The following is a 21,084-nucleotide window of genomic DNA, read 5'->3' as shown; positions in this document are numbered from 1 at the left end:
TTTTTAGTCCCTAAAAGATTTCTAATAATATATTTTTTCCACACTAATTATATTTCTAGAAATAGATTTGTGAAATTTTAATTATACCACTAATAGCCTCTATTTCAATCAAGTGGCACTCACAAAATTTGGAGATCCTAAACCAATCCATTTTGGATTTGGGAATAGACAAGGTAACATCAAGAAGTAACAAAGCCCCCAACTAAGTGATTATTTTCTGCAAATTTTCTAGCATAATGTTAGCCATGACTGCTGATGTATTAATTTTGCCTTAATTATACACAAAATTTTGTGGAACTAGAGTATCAAACAAGGATAAATAGCAAGATCCAGGGCTCAAAGACCTTTAAATATTTTCCCTGCATGATTTTTATAAGTCCCTTACAAAAGGTGGCTGAATACAAAAGGTATATTTACCTGACTACATACATAGTGAGATATTTCCAAGACAATTCTTTTCCAGGTCCAATTGGTGAAATCTTCCTGAGGCTTTTTATGCATGCACCAACAATCTTTCTACTACTATCAAAAGATACACTTTCAAAGAGCAGTGGTCCAGGCTTGATATGCACCTGACACCAGCAAAGACACCAAAATTTATTCTGGGAAAAGTCACTCCCAAGACAGACACCTTTGCTCACTATGTAACTGAATTTCCTTTAAGCATCTATTGTCAATTTAATGGGACAAAACAAGATCAGAAAGAGAAAAAATATCAAGGTGTAAGATGATCCCCTGTACCAGCTCTGCAAAAGACTTGAGAAAACGTAGAATGCAATGATATTTGACCAGTGTGTAACAGCAAGAAGAAAATTAATCAAAATATCACATTATTAAAACTAGCTTAGATGGATTTTAAACTGATCAGTCAGTAAAAGATACTGAGACGCACCTGATCAGCTATGAATTATGAGAGGTAAAGTGTGACAGTTTGGCAGAACTTAAATATTGTTACTCAGAGTAATGAACAGAAGAATGCAAATTGGCTGATGCAACCACACATAGTGATCCATTTCTTTAATCTTACACTTCAAAAAGTTGGTAAAGACCTTGTCTTGCCTAGTAAAGTAGCAGATTCCAGTCCACAAAATATAAGGGAGAAGAGCGGTCCATTAATCCTATGTGAAGGCCTGAGCTTCGACCTGGATCGTTTTTCCTGCTTGTTCAAACTTCTCTCAGGATGAACAGCTTACTTTCAGATCCTTGGCCCAAGCTGGGGGGCGCAGGGAGTAGCCTGCTTGCTCTGCAGCCTCCTGTTTCTGGAAGGGATGTTGTAAAACCTGTTCGAGGAAACGGACCTGGAAGCAATAAAAATGGGTAAGTTTTTATACAAAATGTTTTCCTGCAAACAAGAAAAGTTTCTCCCACCACCCTCCTGGTTCCAGAAACTATCACGTGAACTGCTTACTATTATTAGTACTACTATTAATATAGTCACTGTTATTTATAATTAATGCTATTAATAATTTTGTTAATATTTAAAATAGTAATTGGTGTTAGTACAATGTTGGTCAAAGTGTAGTACAGTTCAAAGAGTAAATGTAATTAGCTATTATGCCAATTATTATTAAATATGTCAAGAAAAAAAGGAATAATTTTACCTCAGAGAAATCATTCAAATTAGCTTTTTGCACTGCTGATTCTGCCATCCAATTCCTAAGTATGTATCTAGGATTAACAGCTGAAACCAAGAGTAAATCATGTTAAATTTAGTTAGACATATTAAACAAAAGGAAAATACGATCATTGAAACGTGTCATTGAAATCTTCAAGAAGGTTTAATTTGCAGATCAAGAAAAAAAGCATAAAAAGGAAAAGGAATTAATCAATCTATTTATTTTTATTAGTTGCTAAAAGGAATTTTTTAAACTTGCACAATGAGCCAAAGTGTCAAACAAAAATTAGAATGGTAAGGAACATGACATTGATACATAACGAATTTCCCCTTAGGAACATAGCAGACTCTTCAGGTGTGATGAGTTTTACCATGGCCTGGGTTCCTGCTACATTGCTGGAAAGCGTATTTCAGTGTTGTCAATACCTTCCTAGGGATTATTAATTTTTAAGATATCAGCTAAAGTATATGTACTTAGATACTCCTATATCATATAACAGAAGTTTAGCCATAAAGGCCTTTAATGTTGCATTTCAACTGTAGTTTTTATAACCTACTGTTTCAACTTTCCTTTTTCTCCCTCTTAATTGTTCTGGCCAAGTATTTGATTTAGTTCAGTAAACAGGTTTTCAATAGTAAAGTGTATTAACTACTTAAAAAAAATATTTAAAAGGTGAAAAAGTTAACATATGACTCATACAAAAATTATAATTTACATTAAAACCATGAGTCATATTAGCAGGAGAATATTTGTCACAGAAATATATTCTTAACAATTGCAAATTGACAAGTTTCACAGGGGAGTTAAAAATATCTGTAATTAACACAAGTGACAAGATAATTATTAAAGAGTAAGACAAGCAAGATAAGAAAAGGACAAAGGGAAAGAAATTTTGTGGCCTTAAAAGCATGATCTAGTCTACATTTTTTTTACATGCTTCTTTTGTAAAGAAATACAATTATGGACTTGGATTGTCAAAACTTTTTGATCAACTCTTAAGGAGCTAAATTTAGGCAGTATAAGATAAAGTGCTACTAAGAACTGAAAAGTAAATAAAGGGAGGAAAAAATAAAAATAATTGGTCAACTTCAAATGATTCAAGGCAATGTACTTTGAGAAATGAAGTATCTTATGACACATACTAACAATTAGGGAAAGATGATGAATAAGGAGGTGCTAATGGCAATATATTCAGGGTCAGTCAAAGACAGCAATATACAATTAAGGTGTGACTTCCCAACCCATATAAAATTCTGAAGACCCACAACAGTTTTGTCTTTAACATGAAAGGCTGGGTAAAAATGCAGAGTTGACTGTGTTGAGCCAGATTTCTGCTGTAAGTTGTAATGACGAGGGACAGCTGTTTCAAGTAAATGCTTAAACAAACCAACCAAAAGAAAACCCAAACAATTTTAAAGAGACCACAGGGGCATCTAAGTGATCTATTTAAATGCATGGATGTAAAAATGCAAAAGAAAACAAACAAACAAAGAAACCCAAAAACATTCTTGGAATTTCATATCCACTGTTTCTGCTGTGATGCTTACCTGCAGTATTTTTGCCATTCTGTGTTTAGAATAACTTGGAGAATCAAAGCACCTTCCTTTGCCTTCTATGACTGACTAGATAGTCCTTTCACAAGGAGTTTTTTCTCAGGGTGAATTAAAAAAAGTGGGTGGCTATCAGAAACCTGAATTCTGTATAACATGTTGAAAGGATCTGAGCATATTTAAGCATAAGACAAATCCTGGTCCATTGAGCCAGCACAGGTTGCCTATCAGAACCTTTCCTGTCACTGAGGGCTCATCACTGGACAAGAGCAATGAAAAAGTTCTGAGCATTGCAAACCAAGACATTCCCAGATTGCTGAAGGAAGGACGTGCAGATCAAGGAGATGTTACTTGCACTCAGGAAAAGCTGATACAGCACAAGAGGAAGGGCATCTCTCACAAGGAAATCAAATCCTAGGGGCCCTTTCAGGAAGTACCTTACCTTATGTTGAAGAGTTACAACTTGGGCAGCAGCCATAGCATTCCCACACAATCCACTGATCTGACTCTGACTGTATTCATAATGGAAGGGATTTGTGTCAGACCAATTTCTTCATAAACACAGACAATGAAATTGAAGGTTGTTTTTTTTTTTAAGGAGGGGAAAGGCAGGATATCTAAGGAGGAAGCAAGCCTCACTGTAGCCAAGGAATTTCTTGGTCATTTGACTTATGTAAAAAGTACATACGTATTCACAGGTCTAGCCATACACACACGGTTAGAGTCTAATCACAACAGTGGATGAAACCAGAGACAGTCACAATGAATGTACAGGGTTACGAGACTTGCAGCAGTGTAATGAGAGTTTCTCCCACTCAGAAGAACAGTACATTTTAGTTCCTTTCAAAAGGAAAAATAACTAACACCAAAGAAACCTTTGTAAAGAGGTATTTGCCATTTCCAATTATCCAATTCCTTTGGATTACCTTACTTACTTGTCATTCTTGTTCTTCTTTTGGTGTCTGAATCACCCTTGTTACTATACATGGAAAACAAACCAAAAGAAGAAAAACAGAAAGTGCTTTTAGCTAATGATGATTATGCTGATTTATTTTTAGAAATATCTTATCTGATTTCATTAAAATCATTAAGTGTTCTGCTTTTGTGTTCAGCGGAAGCAGGTGTGAATCTCTAAGAATGATTAGACTTGGAAAAGACTGCAAACCTTCTTGTAGGTTTTGTATGCTGCATTAATTTTTCCTAAGAATTGTATTTATTGAATAAAATTTCCAAGTACCTGAAATATGTGTCTTTTCACTACTATCCATGCATACCATTTAGGACTAAGAAAAACACATTACATTCTTTATTAAGACAAAAGAATTAACGTTCCTATCTATGCAACATCAGCATTTTCCACACACAGTCTGCGTATTCATGACTGTTCAACTTCTATCCACTGTTATCATAAAGCAATGTTATTGCAGAGTAAATATATATATACATGTTACCAAAAATTAAACACTGTTCATTCCCATGTATTTGCAAAGCCCGTTTGTGATTCTTGGACTGAATCTGTAAGACTGGTATTTTAACAGAAATTGTTAACCAAAGAAATCTGATAAAAATACAGACCACTCCTCCCATATAATTTTTATTTAGCTGTGTGTCAAAACAGAACTACAATAGTAATTATTATCAAATCCAGCACAATCTAGAACCAAAAAAGGCATATGAAACTGTGTTTGGGCCACTTTAGTAGATCCGCTGAAGATTATGAAAAACAAGTGCAGATTAAATTTGATTCTGGCAAATACACATTTGAAAAAGCATCAGACTTACTGCTTTAATCTCAAGAGGTACATAGTAACCCATTCAGAAAATAATTTGTGTTTACCCAGATCCTGGAGAGCCCAAAACTCCTAAAGAGAAAGAAACAGTTAGTGGCAGGTAGTAAGAATTTTCTTTCTGTTAAGCAAAAACAAAAGTAAGCAAAAGAATACTGTGGTTTAACCCCAGCTGGCAACTAAGCCCTATAAACACTTACTCACTCTTCCTCTCGGTAGGATGGGGTAGAGAATCAGAACGTTTAAAGGAAGAAAACTCATGGGTTGAGATAATAAGAGTGTAATAATTGAAATAATTTAATAATAATAATATAATAATAGTATGTTATCAACATTATTCTCAATCTAAATCTAAAACATAGCACTGTACCAGCTACTAGGAAGAAAATCCTAGCTGAAACCAGGATAATGAATATTAAAAGGATTTAAGAGAGAAATATATGATGACCCTTCAAGAATTTTCTTCCTCAAAATTCTACTAGCAACTTTTCCTCTGTATTAAAATAGAATACTGAGTAAAAGAATAGAGTTAGTGTGAGAGGAGACAGAACTTGGAAAAGGCAAACAGCAAGAAATCAGAGCTTGGGGTTACTGCCTCCAGTGCTGGACAACAACCACAAACCAGGCTTCCCTGGTTGACTGAGAGCTAACAGCTGCTTCATATTGCTCAGCTAAAAGAAGCCAAAGCTCACAGATAAAAAATGAACTTCAGAGAAAGAACAGATTAGAAAGAAATGAACATAGATAAAAGGAGGTAAGCAACAGATATATAAGGAAAGAAAAGGGAAATTTAAAGCAAGAAGAAAAAGTTTTGATCCCATCTGGGGTTCTTTTTTTTTTTTAAAGGGATAGGAGTAATAATGAAAACCATATTTGATCATAAAAATGGGCACAGAAGTGACTAAAATGTCAGAATGTTTCCAGTCAATATTAAATGTGAGGACTGCTTCGGTGCTCCCAAAGGCTTCTGGCATTTTTAGGTTAATTTTGATGTGCAGCTGAAAAAATCAGAAGTGATCTAAAAATCAATATGAGAACTTTGCTACTGATAAAGTATTAGTGTGTAAATTAACAGCAGGTGAAATTATTTTAAACTTAAAATTCTTTAAAACAACTAAAACTTTTTAACAGCATAAAATTGCACCTGCTTCTCCACATCAGTTTTGGGACTCAGCACTTGTGGCTTAAATCATTTTATTGTGTGAAAATAAAAGAGATCAGGTTGCTACCAAATGAAGGCTGGAAATGACCCTTGGTGTAAAAGCAGGGTCACAGCTACACCACGACTGCTGGTTCCTTAGCCAGCACCCTCAAAGATGGGGAGATGGAGTTGCCATAAATCCCACTACTGCAGTAATTCAGGAGTGACTTCATACTGTATGAGGGTGGGTTTCATTCCTCCTATCACATGTAGGCCACTAAGAAATGGAAAAATCCCTTGTATTCTACGACAAAAATACCTTCTCTTACAAACACACCCCATCCTTTTATTGCACCCTGTGCAAAATATTAACTCCAAAGCTACAGCTTTTTTTTTTTTTTTATTGCTTACTTCTGGAATATCTCAACTTTTTAACTCTTAATGGCTTCAAGCTCATAGAAAAGGTCAGGACAGACCTCTTAGCAGAAGATAATAAGGAAAACCACTTAATTATCTCAGACACAACTAGAAGGAGAAACAGTAACTCCTCATTTTCATTCTATGCTTTACATACAGTCATTCTGCTTCTCCCTAAAACAACGTAATAAGTCCACTTGGTCTCATTTTAAAATAGTTTCAAAGACAAACAGAAGTAAGTCAGATGTTCAGGGAAGGCAATGAAGTTTCCCAGGCAAAGCAAACAATATTCATCACATGGAAAAGGCACTGTATTAAAGAATGCAAAAAGACTTCCTATTTTTCTTTCCAGATTAGGTAAATACAAGCTTTTCAGAATTTCCCCTCTGCATTTTTACCCAGTTACTACTCACCTAGCATCTCACTCCAGTTCAAACATTTCAGCTACATTTCCACTTCTAAAGACTGCACTAAATCCAAGTAAAAATTTGATCTCTTTTAAATATTCTCATCTCTTTTATGGTTGTACTTGGTCCTGAAGAGTATGTTTAGGCTGAGCTAGCAGCAACACAGGGTGGCATAGCAGGCTGAGCAGAAAACCATAGCAAAATGTGTTCTTATGCTTTAAGTTAAATTTAAAACCAATCTTGTGCTCAAGAAAGGGCAGAGGCCGCTCTGGGCAAAGGGCTCTAGCAAGAGTTTATGACAAGATGGGATCTCACTTCTCATTACACACTGTGACAAGCTGATGGGCCTGAGAGCAGAGGTTTAGGCCACCTGGTAAACCCATGTTAGGAATGAATCAGTTGACCTGAGGTTGAAATTTTCGTTATGAGGCCTGTCCAACTTCACTTGTTGGATAAAAGGTATTCTTAAGCAAGACAATAAAAAAAGGGAGGGGAAGGGGAGGAAAGGTCTTCATAGCAGACCCACCTTAAATAGGGAGAAAACACATTCCCACCTGTGTATAAGGATTTATGACTACTCATCTTGGACCTGTAGCAGAGGCTGAAAATCTGACTTCAGCACTCTTCATTAATGCACCTTCCATTAGCACTTTTTATTAACATATCCTTCATTACCAGACACAGGCTTAACAAGGGGTAGTAGCATGGCACAGATGTATTAGCCTTACTCTCCCTTAATAATGCTATAATGACGTATTTCCCAGATAAAGCAGGCTCAAGACATCTTCTAGTATATCAGGGTTATGTTCAACTTGATTTACTCATTCTATATTAAGTATTCTTAAAATTAGGTGCTTGTATTAATACCTCTGGAATATGGAGCTCCCTTAACTGGTCTTCAGTAATTTCACTCAGTTCTTGAAATGTCATTGTAAAATCAGCCTTTGTATCTTCCATAATCTAGTGAAATAAAGATCATTCTATCAGTGCTTTTCAAGTATGGGGTATCGGTTCAGATATTTGCCAACAAAATTAGCAAAGTAAACTCACTTTTAAGAGGAAAGAAATCAAATAGTTATCATTCTCATTCTCCCCAAGAAGACCCAATTTTGCTTTGAATAGTTCTGTGAAACTGAAAATAATAATAATGTTAGTAAATTGTTACATGTTATAATTTATAGTACTGTGACTAGAAGGTTTGAGTTCTGAAACTGCATACCGGCTGTAATAGTGCTCACCATATCCCTCCAAAATCTGGGAAGCTCTGCAAAAACAAAAGAAATGTCAAGTTCTATGGAACTAAAATGTTACTGTGAGTAAAGTCCTACTAAGCAAAGAAAACTTCTCCTGACTGATATCTCAGAAACACTGACATTCTGAATCATCTGGGATCCATTCTTCATATAAGAATCTTTACAACAGGCTCTTAAAATCCTACCTCGTTACTTCAGAAGGATGCAGGGTCTTCAGAAGTAAGCATCTTAAAGAAAGAGCTAGACAAACTTAAAACAGGAAACTAGAGGCAAAGGTCCTACCTCGGTGAAAGGAGAATGAATCACACAAGATCTAGTACCTCTTTGTGGTCCTATTTTGCTATTATTTATGACCAGTGAACACCTTTCTCCCCTCCCTCCAAACTTATTCTGGCCAACAATTAATCCAGAATCAATTTCCACTTAAAAAAAAAAAAAAAAATTTAAAAGCTAATCACTTTCTTTCCTATACATAGGGTGATTAGAGGGTCTCCAATCTCACTACTTCTTTTAAGCATTAAGATATTTCAAAGATTACTTACAGCTGCTTTTGCCTGGGATCCAATATAGGTTTTAGAGCTTGTAAGAGCTTGCTCAGATTAAACAGCCCCACATTTGCCTGATTTCCTATTTTATACCTCTTCTCATCATCAGATGTGTTTGGAACAAAATCTGTTTCAAACAAAACACTTCCATAACAGAGCAATTACAATAAACAATCAATGTTAAAATATTGAGAGTGAACTCATAAAAGACCTAAAGCTACTAAATATTTAAAATCAGATCACAAGGAAACTTATTTACAGTGAATTAACTGCAAATCTAAGGAACACATCCTTCACAGACAAGTTCTCATGTGTCACAAGTGAAATCTTCCTACTTGAAGATATACAAAATAAATTCAATGTTTAAACCAAAAAAGACCGTTTTTACAATAGAAACAACATCTTTTACACTTAGAAACAAAGTTTTTTCTACATGTAGCACTACTATTTATCACACAAATTAAGCAAACAAATGTTCAACTAGATTCAGGATTTATAAGTATTTCTGTAAAAGTCTCATGTATAATGAACATGTATTTAATAGGACACCTAAGCATGATTTTTTTTTCAGTTGTACAAGCAAGCTTTATGTATTCACGTAAAATTAGGGCTAATGGGTTCCAGTATGCAAATCCATTATTTGAGAGATAACAAATACCTGCAATGCAAGTTATAAGTATCCAGAAGTAAAATGTATGCCTATCTAAGTGGATGTAGCATGAACCCCTTACTCAGACCAAATGCAGATAAGCTGATCAATGCACACAGCACTGCCTGAGTCCTCAGAGGACATCAACAATAAACGGAGCATTAAGGAGGAGACCTGTGACACATCTATCAGATCTAGTAAATGTTTCAAATCTGAATTTTAACTCTAAAGACTTTCATCTGGCTCTAGGATGCACTGTCTGTGGCTGGGACAGGGTAAGGTTCCTTTTCAGCAGCTTGTACAGCACCGTGTTTGAGACTTGTGACAGAAACATTGTTGATAACACACCAGTGTTTTACACGTTGCTGAGCAGTGTTGGCACAGCATCAAGGCCTTCTTACTCTACAACCCCAGAAATTTAGGGTAGGGGTGGCCAAGAGGCTCAGAGGGGACACAGCTGGGACAGCTGACCCCAGCTGACCGAGCAGATATTTCATACCCTGTAACATCATCTCAGCAATTAAAACTGGGGGTAGTTTTTCCAAGGCAGCTGTTGCTCAGGGACCAACTCAGCATCAGTCTGGTGGTGGGAGGTGGTGAGTAATTGCCTTTGCAACATTTTGGTCACCCCTACCCAATTTTTTTTCCTCTTTGCTTATTCAACTATCTTTATCTTGACCCATAAGCTTTTTCTCATCCTTGCTTTTCCAATTCCCTCCCTCATTCTGCAGCCGGGGGGACTGGACAAGTGGCTTGTGGGTCCTTAATTGCCATCTGGGGTCAACCCAGCACACAACAGAATATTCAATATATAATAATATATAATAATAATTCAATACAATTCAAAACAATATGACATTTATTCTCATGAGATTTCCTCAATCTGAGGCTGCAAGCTCATGAAAATACACAGTGAGATAATCACTGCTGATTCTGAAGCTTACTCAGATACAACCTCTAAACAATAATCTAATAATATGCATTTATGTACATACTGGACCCATATATATCAATCCCAGAACCAAGTTTATACTTTCAAAGAAAGGTTGTGTAGGTTTGATTAGTTTTCTTCAAACATATAATTAGCTGCTGGGACTATAAAGCTAGAGCTTGATGCATGCAGAATTACTGTATTGTACTTTTGCTTTTGGCTACTTCCAGCAATACAACATTTTTAGTTTTTTAAGGTTCTGTTGCAGCACCTATTCAACTGATGAAGTTCAAGTGGAAATCTTCTCATGAAAATTGGTTTAACAATAACATTTCCTGAATGCAACTTTTATAGTCCATCATGAAACTGGCCACTGATAAAATTTTTTTCCCTAAAGCTCTTCAAACAATACATATGCTGAGGATTTTTCTGCTCATAATGTTAGGAGTTTTCATGCACATAGAAACTAAATAATTTAATAAAAAGAATTTAAGTAAAAAATTTAAAAAGAGGTGCTACACTCACTTGGGTCATAGGAGTCCATAAATCCAAATGGACCATAATCTATTGTTATGGACAATAAACTGAAGTTATCTGTATTGCACACACCTACAATTAAACAAAGAGGAGAAGCAAAAGTTAAAATTACACCTCACCCCGTAGTCTGTAGGAAATTTGCTGTGAAACAGATCCACTGAATCTGAGAACTCTGGAGCAGCTACTTTTCAGCAACGAGGCTCTGGAAAATCAGCCACTCGAGGCAGGGTGAGGAGGAGGCGCTGGATGCACCCCTCGCTCCCCGCGTTGGGTGGTGCCACTCCACCTTCGGGCATCGCTGCCTTAGCTTTAATAATGGACACCTGAAGCAAAGGTGGGCAGCGCTGCACCCCACGCGCTATAAGAGGCCGGGTTTTTATGCGGATGGATCAAATTCACAGCAGCTAAACCTGTGCGTGACATTGACACGGTGACTTCGTACATGGGACTGTTGCAACAGCTCTGGGGATTTGTGCTCCCACCAGAAGACAGCAGAAGAACTGAAGACAAAAGTGAAAAATAAACCCCATTTTTAAGCATATGACTATAAAAAGCCCCTCCTGTAAAGCCAATGCAACTTACCATGTGCAAACCCCACAGACATCCACAATGCAATCAGATTTGCAGTCTCTGATACGACTGTAGAGAAAAATTCCTAAAACCAAATACATCTTTTACTTCAAGTCCTCTGTATCAAAAGTAGTAAATGACATAAACGTTTTAATCACCTTAGAAATATGTAACACATTCTATTTTAAAAATGTATATCTCTCTCTGTCAGGACTTTTCATTCACATTCTAAATCATGTGAGTGCATAATGAACTTATCCAGCAAAGACTATAATTAAGTATTTACAGATGCCCCAAAAGAAATTAAAAAGTAAAATTAAAAAAAACCAAATACACTATATATACACTAGTGTATATACTAGAATATACTGTATATACTACATTTACACTAGAAAAACTTCATGACCACTGCTCACTCAAATCTGAGCAAAATATAACAGCAAATGGAAGAAAAAAAAAACAACCAGAAAATGGAAGCTTCACAATAAAACATGTCCATAATGAAAAGTGGTGAAGAGTGTTCATATTTGATTTTGAGAAACCAAGAAAAATCAATAAGCAGATTTTTGCTGCATAGAATTAACAAACTTTTGCTAATAAAAACTGGAAGCTTACTTCAAAATTTAAAACCTTTTAAAAGTTGAAACTCGGAAGAGCATTGTGTAATTTTTGCTCACACGCTTGTGGAAATTAAAAATAATTTTTAAAAATGACTTACCAGATATCTATTTGAATCATTCACAGCTATTGATGGAAAATGTTCCTGGATGATAAAGTCTAGCAATCTTCTGTAATAGAGAGGCAGAATTCTTTAAACAAAACTGGTGCTTTTAGAACTCATAATTCAAAATTCTTGTTTTCAAACAGCAAACTGCTAATCAACAGCTTGCCACAAATAGTTATTAGAAAACTTAATCAATTTATTCCAATGAGTATGGGATTAAGCTCTTCCAAATGCTTAGAGATAAAACCTAACCCTAAAGTTCCAGTGATAAACATGGCTGGAGATTGCCACACAGAGTAAAAATTATTTCCACATATTAAACCTCCAAAGCAGAATAGGATCTGGTTTGGCATGCAGCAATATCCCTTTTTTAGGAAAACAGAGTTTGCATATCCAAAAAAAAAGTATACAATTACAAGGAATAATTCTTCACCAGAATTCTCAAAAAGAAAATTTTATGGCTGAATTCTTTAACCAAAAAATACTTTAACCCAAAAAACCCAAAGCATAACTTAAAAACAGTTCCCTAATTCGGTCTTTCAGTTTTTCAATAAAAATCTGCTGAGATTAAAAAACGAAATAAAACAAAGAGTACTAGCTGTGTAGAGTAATGTGGAAATTAAACTGAATTATCAGTTACTACGATGTACAACTGCTGTTATGAGTGCTTCCTCATTTGTAATTACCCCAGAAAAACTTCTATTGCTCCTTTTAAATATTTACAGTAGACCTAAAAATGTGTCATGCTGAGAGGCTTAAAACTGTGCAATGATTTCTTACCTAGTATACTTCTCTAATTCTGCATGTTTATGAAGAGCATACTTTATACAACATACTTATGCTAATGATTTATTTCATATTTCTGTTAATTTAGCTTCACAGACAACTACAAAAAATGTAGGAACTTATACTTTCACTTTACAAATCTTTCCAAAGCAAACAACTCCTCCCTAGTGCTTAGTTACCAGAACTATTTCAGCTACAAAACCTTTCCCATTTTGTAAGGCCCAGGCTTTTCACCCCGATGAGGTATCTTTTGAATGCTTGTATAAAAATAGCAGGTTATCTATGCATAATTCTAAATTATGTAATCTTACTTTCTAAATAATTTATGTCTAAATTCCAAGTGTATACATGCATTCTAATATACACTGAATTGTTGAGAAACTATTATAGTTACTACGAAGATTAAATTCAAACCTTTGTAAGTCCAGTTCCCCAGAATGAGTTAAGATTTCTAAGGATCCTATACGAAACCATGACTTGGCAAGACGTAGCACTACTGCACCTTAAATACAGAGACATATGTGTTTAAATGTAAACAGATTATCAGCAAAACAAAAGAGTTGAAGAGTAAAAGCCATCATGTGTTGTTTCTATACACACAGAATTTATATATGCACAGTTAAACTGGTATTTTTGTAAGTATGCTTAACGCGTAACAGATGAATGTATAATGTGTAATATTACTTCATTACACATACTTTTTAATGATAAAGCTTAATTTGCTATACCAGTAACCATAGGCAAACTTCTGTTGTTGCGTTAATCCTAGAATTACTCCAGAGATGGTAAGAACAGAGAAAGAACGAACAGATTTTCCCCGTATTGCGCCATCCCACTCTTTATCAGAGCAGGCGTAGATAAGGTAGCAATTGCACAGCCACTGCAGCATTCCCACCATCCTAGTATTGCTACCAAAACAATGGAAAATTTTCCTATATCATTTTTGTAATGGCAAGGGAAAATAAACATTATATTCCTGCAACACATTTGCCACAATCATAGAAGACCTGTTCACAGGGCTACATCTCTTCAACCAAGGTATGTTTCAGGCTGATTTTCCCAGGACAAGTTTTATATCTCAATAAATGAAATTAAACCTATTTAGTACTTTTTATTACATATTTTTGTATGGAAAATTAAGTTAGTGTTGTAACATATTATGTCAAAATATGTTCATTACCTCTTTCTTTCTTAATGTTTCCATTGTAAAACTGGTCTCTCCACACATCATCATCACTTACAACTAAGCTATAACAAACAAGAAATGATCATTAAAAAGTTATCTCAGCAAAAATAATTTACAATGAAGATCAAGTCACATTTTATATAAATTCATTTTGTTCATAAAAAGAAGTATCTTTTTGGTGGCATAGCTTTGTATTTAAAAATGACACAGGCAAAGAGTAAGCCAAGGTTTATCAGGGTTCATTAGCAAGGTGCATTTATTTTGTACTTAATACAATGCTGTCCAATTTTCATTATTCACACTGTTCATGGGAAGGGGGCTGCACTAAAAAAACAAACTGCATTCACTTGGAACCTCAGTGACTGATTGGTGTGATTATAACATTAAATGAGTCACAATTTCCCTGAGGACAACAGTGAAATCTTGACAGAGAAATTAGAAACCAAATTAATGCATCAGATGGAGGTTGCCCTTTACATGAGCCAATACTGTTGTCTCAGAAACTCTGGGAACAGATCTAGGACCCTTAGCAATCAGGAACTCTTCAAATACTATCAAGACACAAAAAAGACATAATTCTAATGATGCATTACAATTATCCCTTCTTCACTGGTCTTAATGCTGGGATTTTTAAAAACAATCTCTTCCTTTTATTTGCCTTGAAATTCCGCACATACTGTACATTTTCATATTTACCCAAATGTTGAGATGTGTGTTTAGAACAATGTGCTCTAAAATATTTCAAAACTTACATTTTTTGAAATAAAATATGTAATTTCACTGTATTTTCTGTTAAATCAGGAAAAAAACAATCCTCCTTGATATTTACTGCAGCCACTCGTATCTGCTACTTATTAGGGAGTTGAAGACAGCACAGAAGACAGAACCAAACTCTTTTTGGAGTTACACAGCAAAGATCAAGAAGCAAACCTAATATTCCATTCATTAATATGACTGAAGACAGGCACAGTGTTCAAATAACTTCCAAGAGTTAAATTTTGAGAGTATACGAGATTCAGGGTTTACATACTTAAGCATAAAATTTTAGAAAGAATTTAGTTGGACCAAAAATGCAGGGTATGCATAGATAAATATGTACCAAAAAAATAATGAAAAGAAATTTTCTGAATTCTTACACAGTGCAGTTGCTTGCAACAGCAACTGTGGCTTTGAAACTAAATTATTGTTATTACAGTCAGTATTTTTGAAGATATCTATTAGATATTCAAACTGAATGTTCTGTTAACTGCAAAGAACAGGCAGTGAATTGTTCCAGAAGGTGGGAAAATGTCTCTAGAAATCAATCTGCTCCCATTACTGGTGCTGTATTGATACAAGTAGCATTAGGACTTTTTTTTTTTTTTTTTGTTACCTATCTGGAACCAATTGGTATGTCGGAAGAAGAAAATCTTTATTCTTTAAAAGAAAACAAAAAAATTCAAATACAGGGAAGGAACCTCAGATGCTAACAAAATATTGTGTGTGTCAGAGCACCAGGGGACAGGAGTCAGAATAATAATGCTAATAATAATGCTACTAAATTTTCCTAATTTGAACAGACCTCTGCTGGAAGGGTTGTTTCTTTTGACTCTATAACTCGTAGCAGGTTCTCTGCAAAATTCCTGTAGAATACCAGCATTTTTTTTATTGCTGACGAAAAATCCATAGGGGTATCAACATTTAGTTACCAACATGAGTTAATGGACATGCAACACTTAACGGCTGGCCAGGCAGCTCAGGGGCCACATAAAGATACATTCCCACTATAAAAGTAGTTTTCAAATGGTAAGTACCATTACTGGAGAGAAGGCAGCAGCAGACCAGATGTATACTCAACCATAGGAAATGGAGCACTGAAATTGCTCTTAACCAAAGAAGCTTGGAACAGCACTCACAGAAGGATAGATGGATTATATCCCTCCCTACCCGGCTCTCACTTAAGGGCTGGACTTTACATTCCAACGTGCTCTGCCTGATTTTTTGCATGAACATCAAGCCCTATGCAAGTAAAGGCCACCCTGAAAACTATGCATATTAACTCACTTTTTTGACCTAATGCGTGACACTGCTCACTGGTAGTCCCAGTATGTGACTGAAATGGTACTGTATGAAGTGTTCTTTGTCTGGCAGTACAGTCATAAACTGTAGCACCCCATTGGGAATGCAGTACTTAACATTAATAGAGCAAACCGACCTGCTGGGTGTTCTGGGATAAGCTATAAGGCTTTTCCTCCCACTTCTGCCAAGATGTGACAAGACCTCTGTAAGTGCATCCCACCAGCCTCAGTACAACAGCTCCCCATTGGGAAGAACATGGATGTCAGCTGGGGTTTTTCCAAATTAGGTCTTGCAAACAGTCTGGGGATCTTGTACAGCAGTTGAGAGAGCCAGGCATTTAACCAATCTGCCAGCAGAGAACTAAAGCACACTGTGTGCTCGGTAGAAATCGTGCGCAGTTAAAGAGTACTTTCGTACTAGTTTGGCGCTGAACAGTTTGTTGAGACGACAGCAAAGAGAGGCTATAACCTGCCTGATGCTTTCCTGCTGATATTCAGACAGATTTGAGGTTCTGCATTAACAGCCAACAGCAAACGGTCTCAGGATGAAGTCAGTGAACAAACCACCAGAAATGTCATTTACAAGCACTGCACTTCAACAGAGCAAATGCGACAGAACTAATGCTAGAGACATTTGGAGATGCTTTGCAAATACAGATACCTGGACATGTGGCAGCTGAATACAGGCCTTTTCTGCAGAACATTTACTTTCTTTGAAGCTTTAAACGTTGGAGTACAGACCTGAGACTACTCAGAACACAAAATCAACTTGACATTTTAAACATGATAATCTGAAAATAATCAGTTACTTGATTCTGAGAAAATCATCCAAATGAGTGATGTATTAAGTCTCCTTTGATTCAAAGAGAATTAGTTTTGGAATTTTTTTTTTACAAAATCTCCTCCTTTGCTCAAGGGGTGTTTGCATAAATAAAGAATCGAGAGCAATTGCCTACATTCAGTACTACCTCCAATATTAACATCTGTTCATATGACGGACAATTTTTCCAACCAATATTAAAAAGCGCAACTGACTGACCATAACAGTACAAAAATAGCCACTTTCAACATTTTCCTAGTTGGCTGGATTCTAGGAAAATTCATTCAAATGTTTAACTTTAGTGTAATAAAAGACTCATTTATTAACCATGTACAATGTATTAATAGACTCACTGATTATCCACATACACTAGAGGTATTATTACTGCTTACAGGGCAGGAATCCAGCCCTGCTGGTTTTGCAAGTTGGTGGTGAGAGAACATTTTCTTTGTATTTTAAAGAGAAGAAACTCGACTGAAATATCATAAACCATGGAGAGGCAAGTTAGTGTCCGATATAATCACTCAATCTAACTTCCACTTTTTACTTTCTTTACAAGAGGAGCCACATTTTAAACTAAGGTAATTCTGTGAAGACAGTCCTACCAGTAAACAACAGCTGTTTACCGCTAGACACAGACAGCACACAATATTGTTTTCAAATTAAGTAGTATTTTAAAGCATAGCAAAGACAAAAGTGATGTGATTAATTGCTGGAGCTTATTATTATAGGAAAGTTTTATCCAAAAAGATACTGTGAAAAAGAAAAGAAAAATACCTAGCAGCTCTGCTTGTAGGAATTCCAAGATAGTGCATGGCCTCACTACATAAAAACTCTCTAACAGAAGAGCGAAGCACAGCTCTTCCATCTCCATTCCTATGAAGAACAGAGAAATAAGGAATAGATCATAAAATCAAAGCAAATTTCAAAAAGAAAGCACTCAGTTTTGGTGTTCACAGAATAACTGCAACTTACCTGGAGTATGGGGTCTTTCCTGACCCTTTCAACTGCAGTTCCCACCTCTGCCTGCAAAAATACCATTAGCATTTTTAACAGAACACCTCAGGCTATCTATCAATCAACTAAACTGAACACAGAGTTGAATCAAGTCATTTAAAAAAATGTCACACCTGTTTGTATATACTCCGACCAAGTGGGCTCTTCCATCCCCCAGCTGACCTGCCCAGGTACCAAACTGACAAAAAAGAAAATCAAGTTATTTTCTTCTACCATTTACAGCAGTTATACTTGAAATGATACAAATTACATGTAGGTTCTCTGTGTTCTACACAATATAATGACACACTGTCTCACACAGTCATTAAGAGGTTGATCCCTAAAGCTGTATTTCCACGCTCACACCAATAATTAATTGGAAAACCAAAGAAAAAGAATAATAGCAGTAACCTTCCAGCTATGATGTACAGCTACAGACCTGCCTCTTTTGTATAACGAGCCTTTAAACTCACACAGCTTGTTTTGGTTTTTTCCACTGGAAATTACAAACCAAATTCTACCATTCTTCTCCATTAATAATCATACCACTTGCAATAAAACTTAACTCTTAGTAATCATGGTATTGCAGCGAGGCTCTGCCCTTCTTCACTCCTCTGAGCTGATAATATCTGCCACAAATCAGAGCTGGCCAGGCTGCAGGGGTGCTAAGCAGAGTCGGCAGCTAATGGAAGTTAAAAAGATAATTTGCTTCAGGCATAAACAGAAGCAGAGGAAGTAAACATGGTACTGGGAAAGAATATTATAGTTTTCTTACACCTGCAGCCCCTTATGAAAATCAAATCTGCAATCAAAATGTTAATAAGTGTTCATGTACTTACAGGTATTATCAAGGTATAACTCACATGAAAATTCTACATAATTCAACTTGGAAGAAGTGAATGCCACAGTTACCTGGTGACCCCCATATCTATGAGCCAGTGGAACAGATCCAAGTATCACTTTCCCACCACTGACGAACTCAAGAAAATCAGATGTTCCTTTGACAGATATATCAAGATCCAAAATATTTTCAAGAACATCCTGAAGAAAAAAGAGTACAGATGGTACTTGAACATGATTGAATCTTCAGTGGTAATGAATATGTTTTCTCTACAGATTTTGTTACTAAAAGACAGTTCACAACATGTTTTATATATGTTTAACTATGTTTTAAATATGTTTAAAGTATATAGTGATGAGATGCTTTACAATAAATAGCATATGAATATTAAAATATACTTTAAAATATACTTTAGTACATGTATTAAGAATCTCTACTAATTAGAGAGGAACAAAAAACAACAGCCAACCTTTGAAACAGCTACAAGACGAACTCTAGATTTAAAAGGTGTAGGATAGACAATTGAAAAAATGCAGTTTCTCACATTACGGACATAATTTTCCTGGATTACATCAACTGGAAAAGGATCTGTAAACATGAAAGAGAGAAAAAGTCTTTTAAAAAAATTAATCATATGTTTCTAATACCTTTCATCCTAAATCAAATCAAAATACTTCAGAAACAACTAAAACTGAAGTATTTGCCACAATCTACATTAAGCCTGCATGAAAAGCAAGCCCAAATAAATTTAGGTTTTTATTCTGTTTGAAATTTTTGAAAAGAAGGACTGAATTCTGCAGTTCAAAGAATCTAGCAAGGCATGCTATTTTTAAGATCTAAACCATATCTAAGCAGTTTCATATTGCACTGCATTATATACAACCCTAAAAGATATTTATTTACATGAGACAGAGTTTAGCTTTTCCCACAAATATAGTTTAGTGCTGCCCAGTGTAGTGCACCAGATTTAACTGCACCAGTAACTGCTTTGTATAGTCCATATGCAGCAGTCATCACCACGTAACCTAAGAAACCCGATGAAGTCTTTTCTGAGCAATGTAAACAGTGAATGAAAGGCTCTGAAGATGTAGTTCTCATTGTAGCAGAACATATGTACTTGGAAGATGTGCTTCATTCTTCCTTTGGACATGTTTTGTGCCCCGATCCATGGTAACAGAGGACAAATATTGTTTTAAAACACTTAACTAATACTGTGTGGCTTACCATCTTTATGGATTTTTGCTTGCAAAAATCTTACAATTCTGCATTAATTATATAATCCTAATACTTTATAGACATTGTTTTGTAAAAATTTTGAGTTAGCATCTCTGGACCCTTACTGTTAGCAATGTTTCTCAACACCTCTACTGTAAATCCTGTTATAGCCAACTTACACAAGACTTATCACTGTTTTGTTAATGCTCACAAGGAATTGTGTAACCTGATGAAATGAGTTCTGTAACGTTATAATATAAATTACCATAACGATTTCAGGCAATTACGTGTGCCTGGGAGCTACAACGCTTTGTGTACTGCCAGTCAGGTGTCAGGTTATCAATTTTGCATTAACTGGGAAAAAAACCCAACCAACCAAAGAAACCTTTCAATTTTAATTTTAAGAGTAGTATCTGTGTATATATCAGGTCTTCACTTAGTTTCTGCTTTAGTAGCTGCCGTAACCCATCAAGCAAGAGCCTCAGGGCAGGGCAGGCCGTACCCAGGCGGCTGTGGGAGGACAGGCCGTGCCCAGGAGGCTGTCGGCGGCCGGCCCGTACCTAGGAGGCTGTCGGAGGACAGGGCCCAGGCACAGAGCTCCACCGCCCCCCGGCGCCGCGGGCACTGCCCCGGCTCGGGGCGGGAGGCGTTCGGGGCCGGGCAGAGCCCGCGGGAGCCGCACAGCGCGGCCACGCTGCCCCACGCCAGGCATGCGGCCAGCCCCAGGGGCCACCACATGTCCCCAAACCTTCAGCGAGTCCCCCAAAACACTGGGCCTGAGGTCTCCCTCCCTCAAAGAGGAGGCGGCGGGAGGCGCAGGTGGTGCCCGCCGCCCGGGCGTCCCCGTCGGCGCCCCGCGGAGGGCGGTGGCGGTGCCCGCCGCCCGCCCCTCCCGCCCCACTGCTCTGCCGGCACCCCGCTGGAGGGCGGAGGCGGCGCGGGGCTTCCGCGTCCGGGTCGCGGCGGTGCCGAGAGGCGGTGCCGGCGCGGCGGGGCCGGGGGACACCATGGCCTTGCGATGGTGGTGGTGGTGGCGGTGCGGTGCCTCGTCCCGCC

The 21,084-nt window shown here is 36.8% G+C and overlaps 1 protein-coding gene across 1 annotated transcript; it reads right to left on the bottom strand.

Moving 5' to 3' along the window:
- Positions 1 to 138: 138 nt before the first annotated feature.
- LOC114060321 (UPF0061 protein PFLU_0444-like) lies at positions 139 to 20,766 on the bottom strand. Its single transcript, XM_027889737.1, has 19 exons — positions 20,589 to 20,766; positions 19,283 to 19,401; positions 18,885 to 19,013; positions 18,107 to 18,171; positions 17,952 to 18,002; positions 17,754 to 17,852; positions 14,094 to 14,161; positions 13,328 to 13,415; positions 12,122 to 12,191; positions 11,416 to 11,488; positions 10,822 to 10,905; positions 8,714 to 8,843; positions 8,138 to 8,182; positions 7,969 to 8,050; positions 7,786 to 7,878; positions 4,949 to 5,028; positions 4,102 to 4,145; positions 1,602 to 1,681; positions 139 to 1,298 (listed from the first exon to the last, which is right to left on the bottom strand). Exons 1-19 carry the CDS (start codon positions 20,764 to 20,766, stop codon positions 1,176 to 1,178), a joined length of 1,701 nt encoding a protein of 566 aa, XP_027745538.1. The 3' UTR covers positions 139 to 1,175.
- Positions 20,767 to 21,084: the final 318 nt, after the last annotated feature.

Source organism: Empidonax traillii, unplaced genomic scaffold, assembly GCF_003031625.1.
Source record: "Empidonax traillii isolate 1590-97213 ecotype Southwest subspecies unplaced genomic scaffold, ASM303162v1 scaffold271:size677799, whole genome shotgun sequence".
NCBI classification, from domain to species: Eukaryota; Metazoa; Chordata; class Aves; order Passeriformes; family Tyrannidae; genus Empidonax; species Empidonax traillii.
This window is presented reverse-complemented; position numbering and strand designations above follow the sequence as displayed.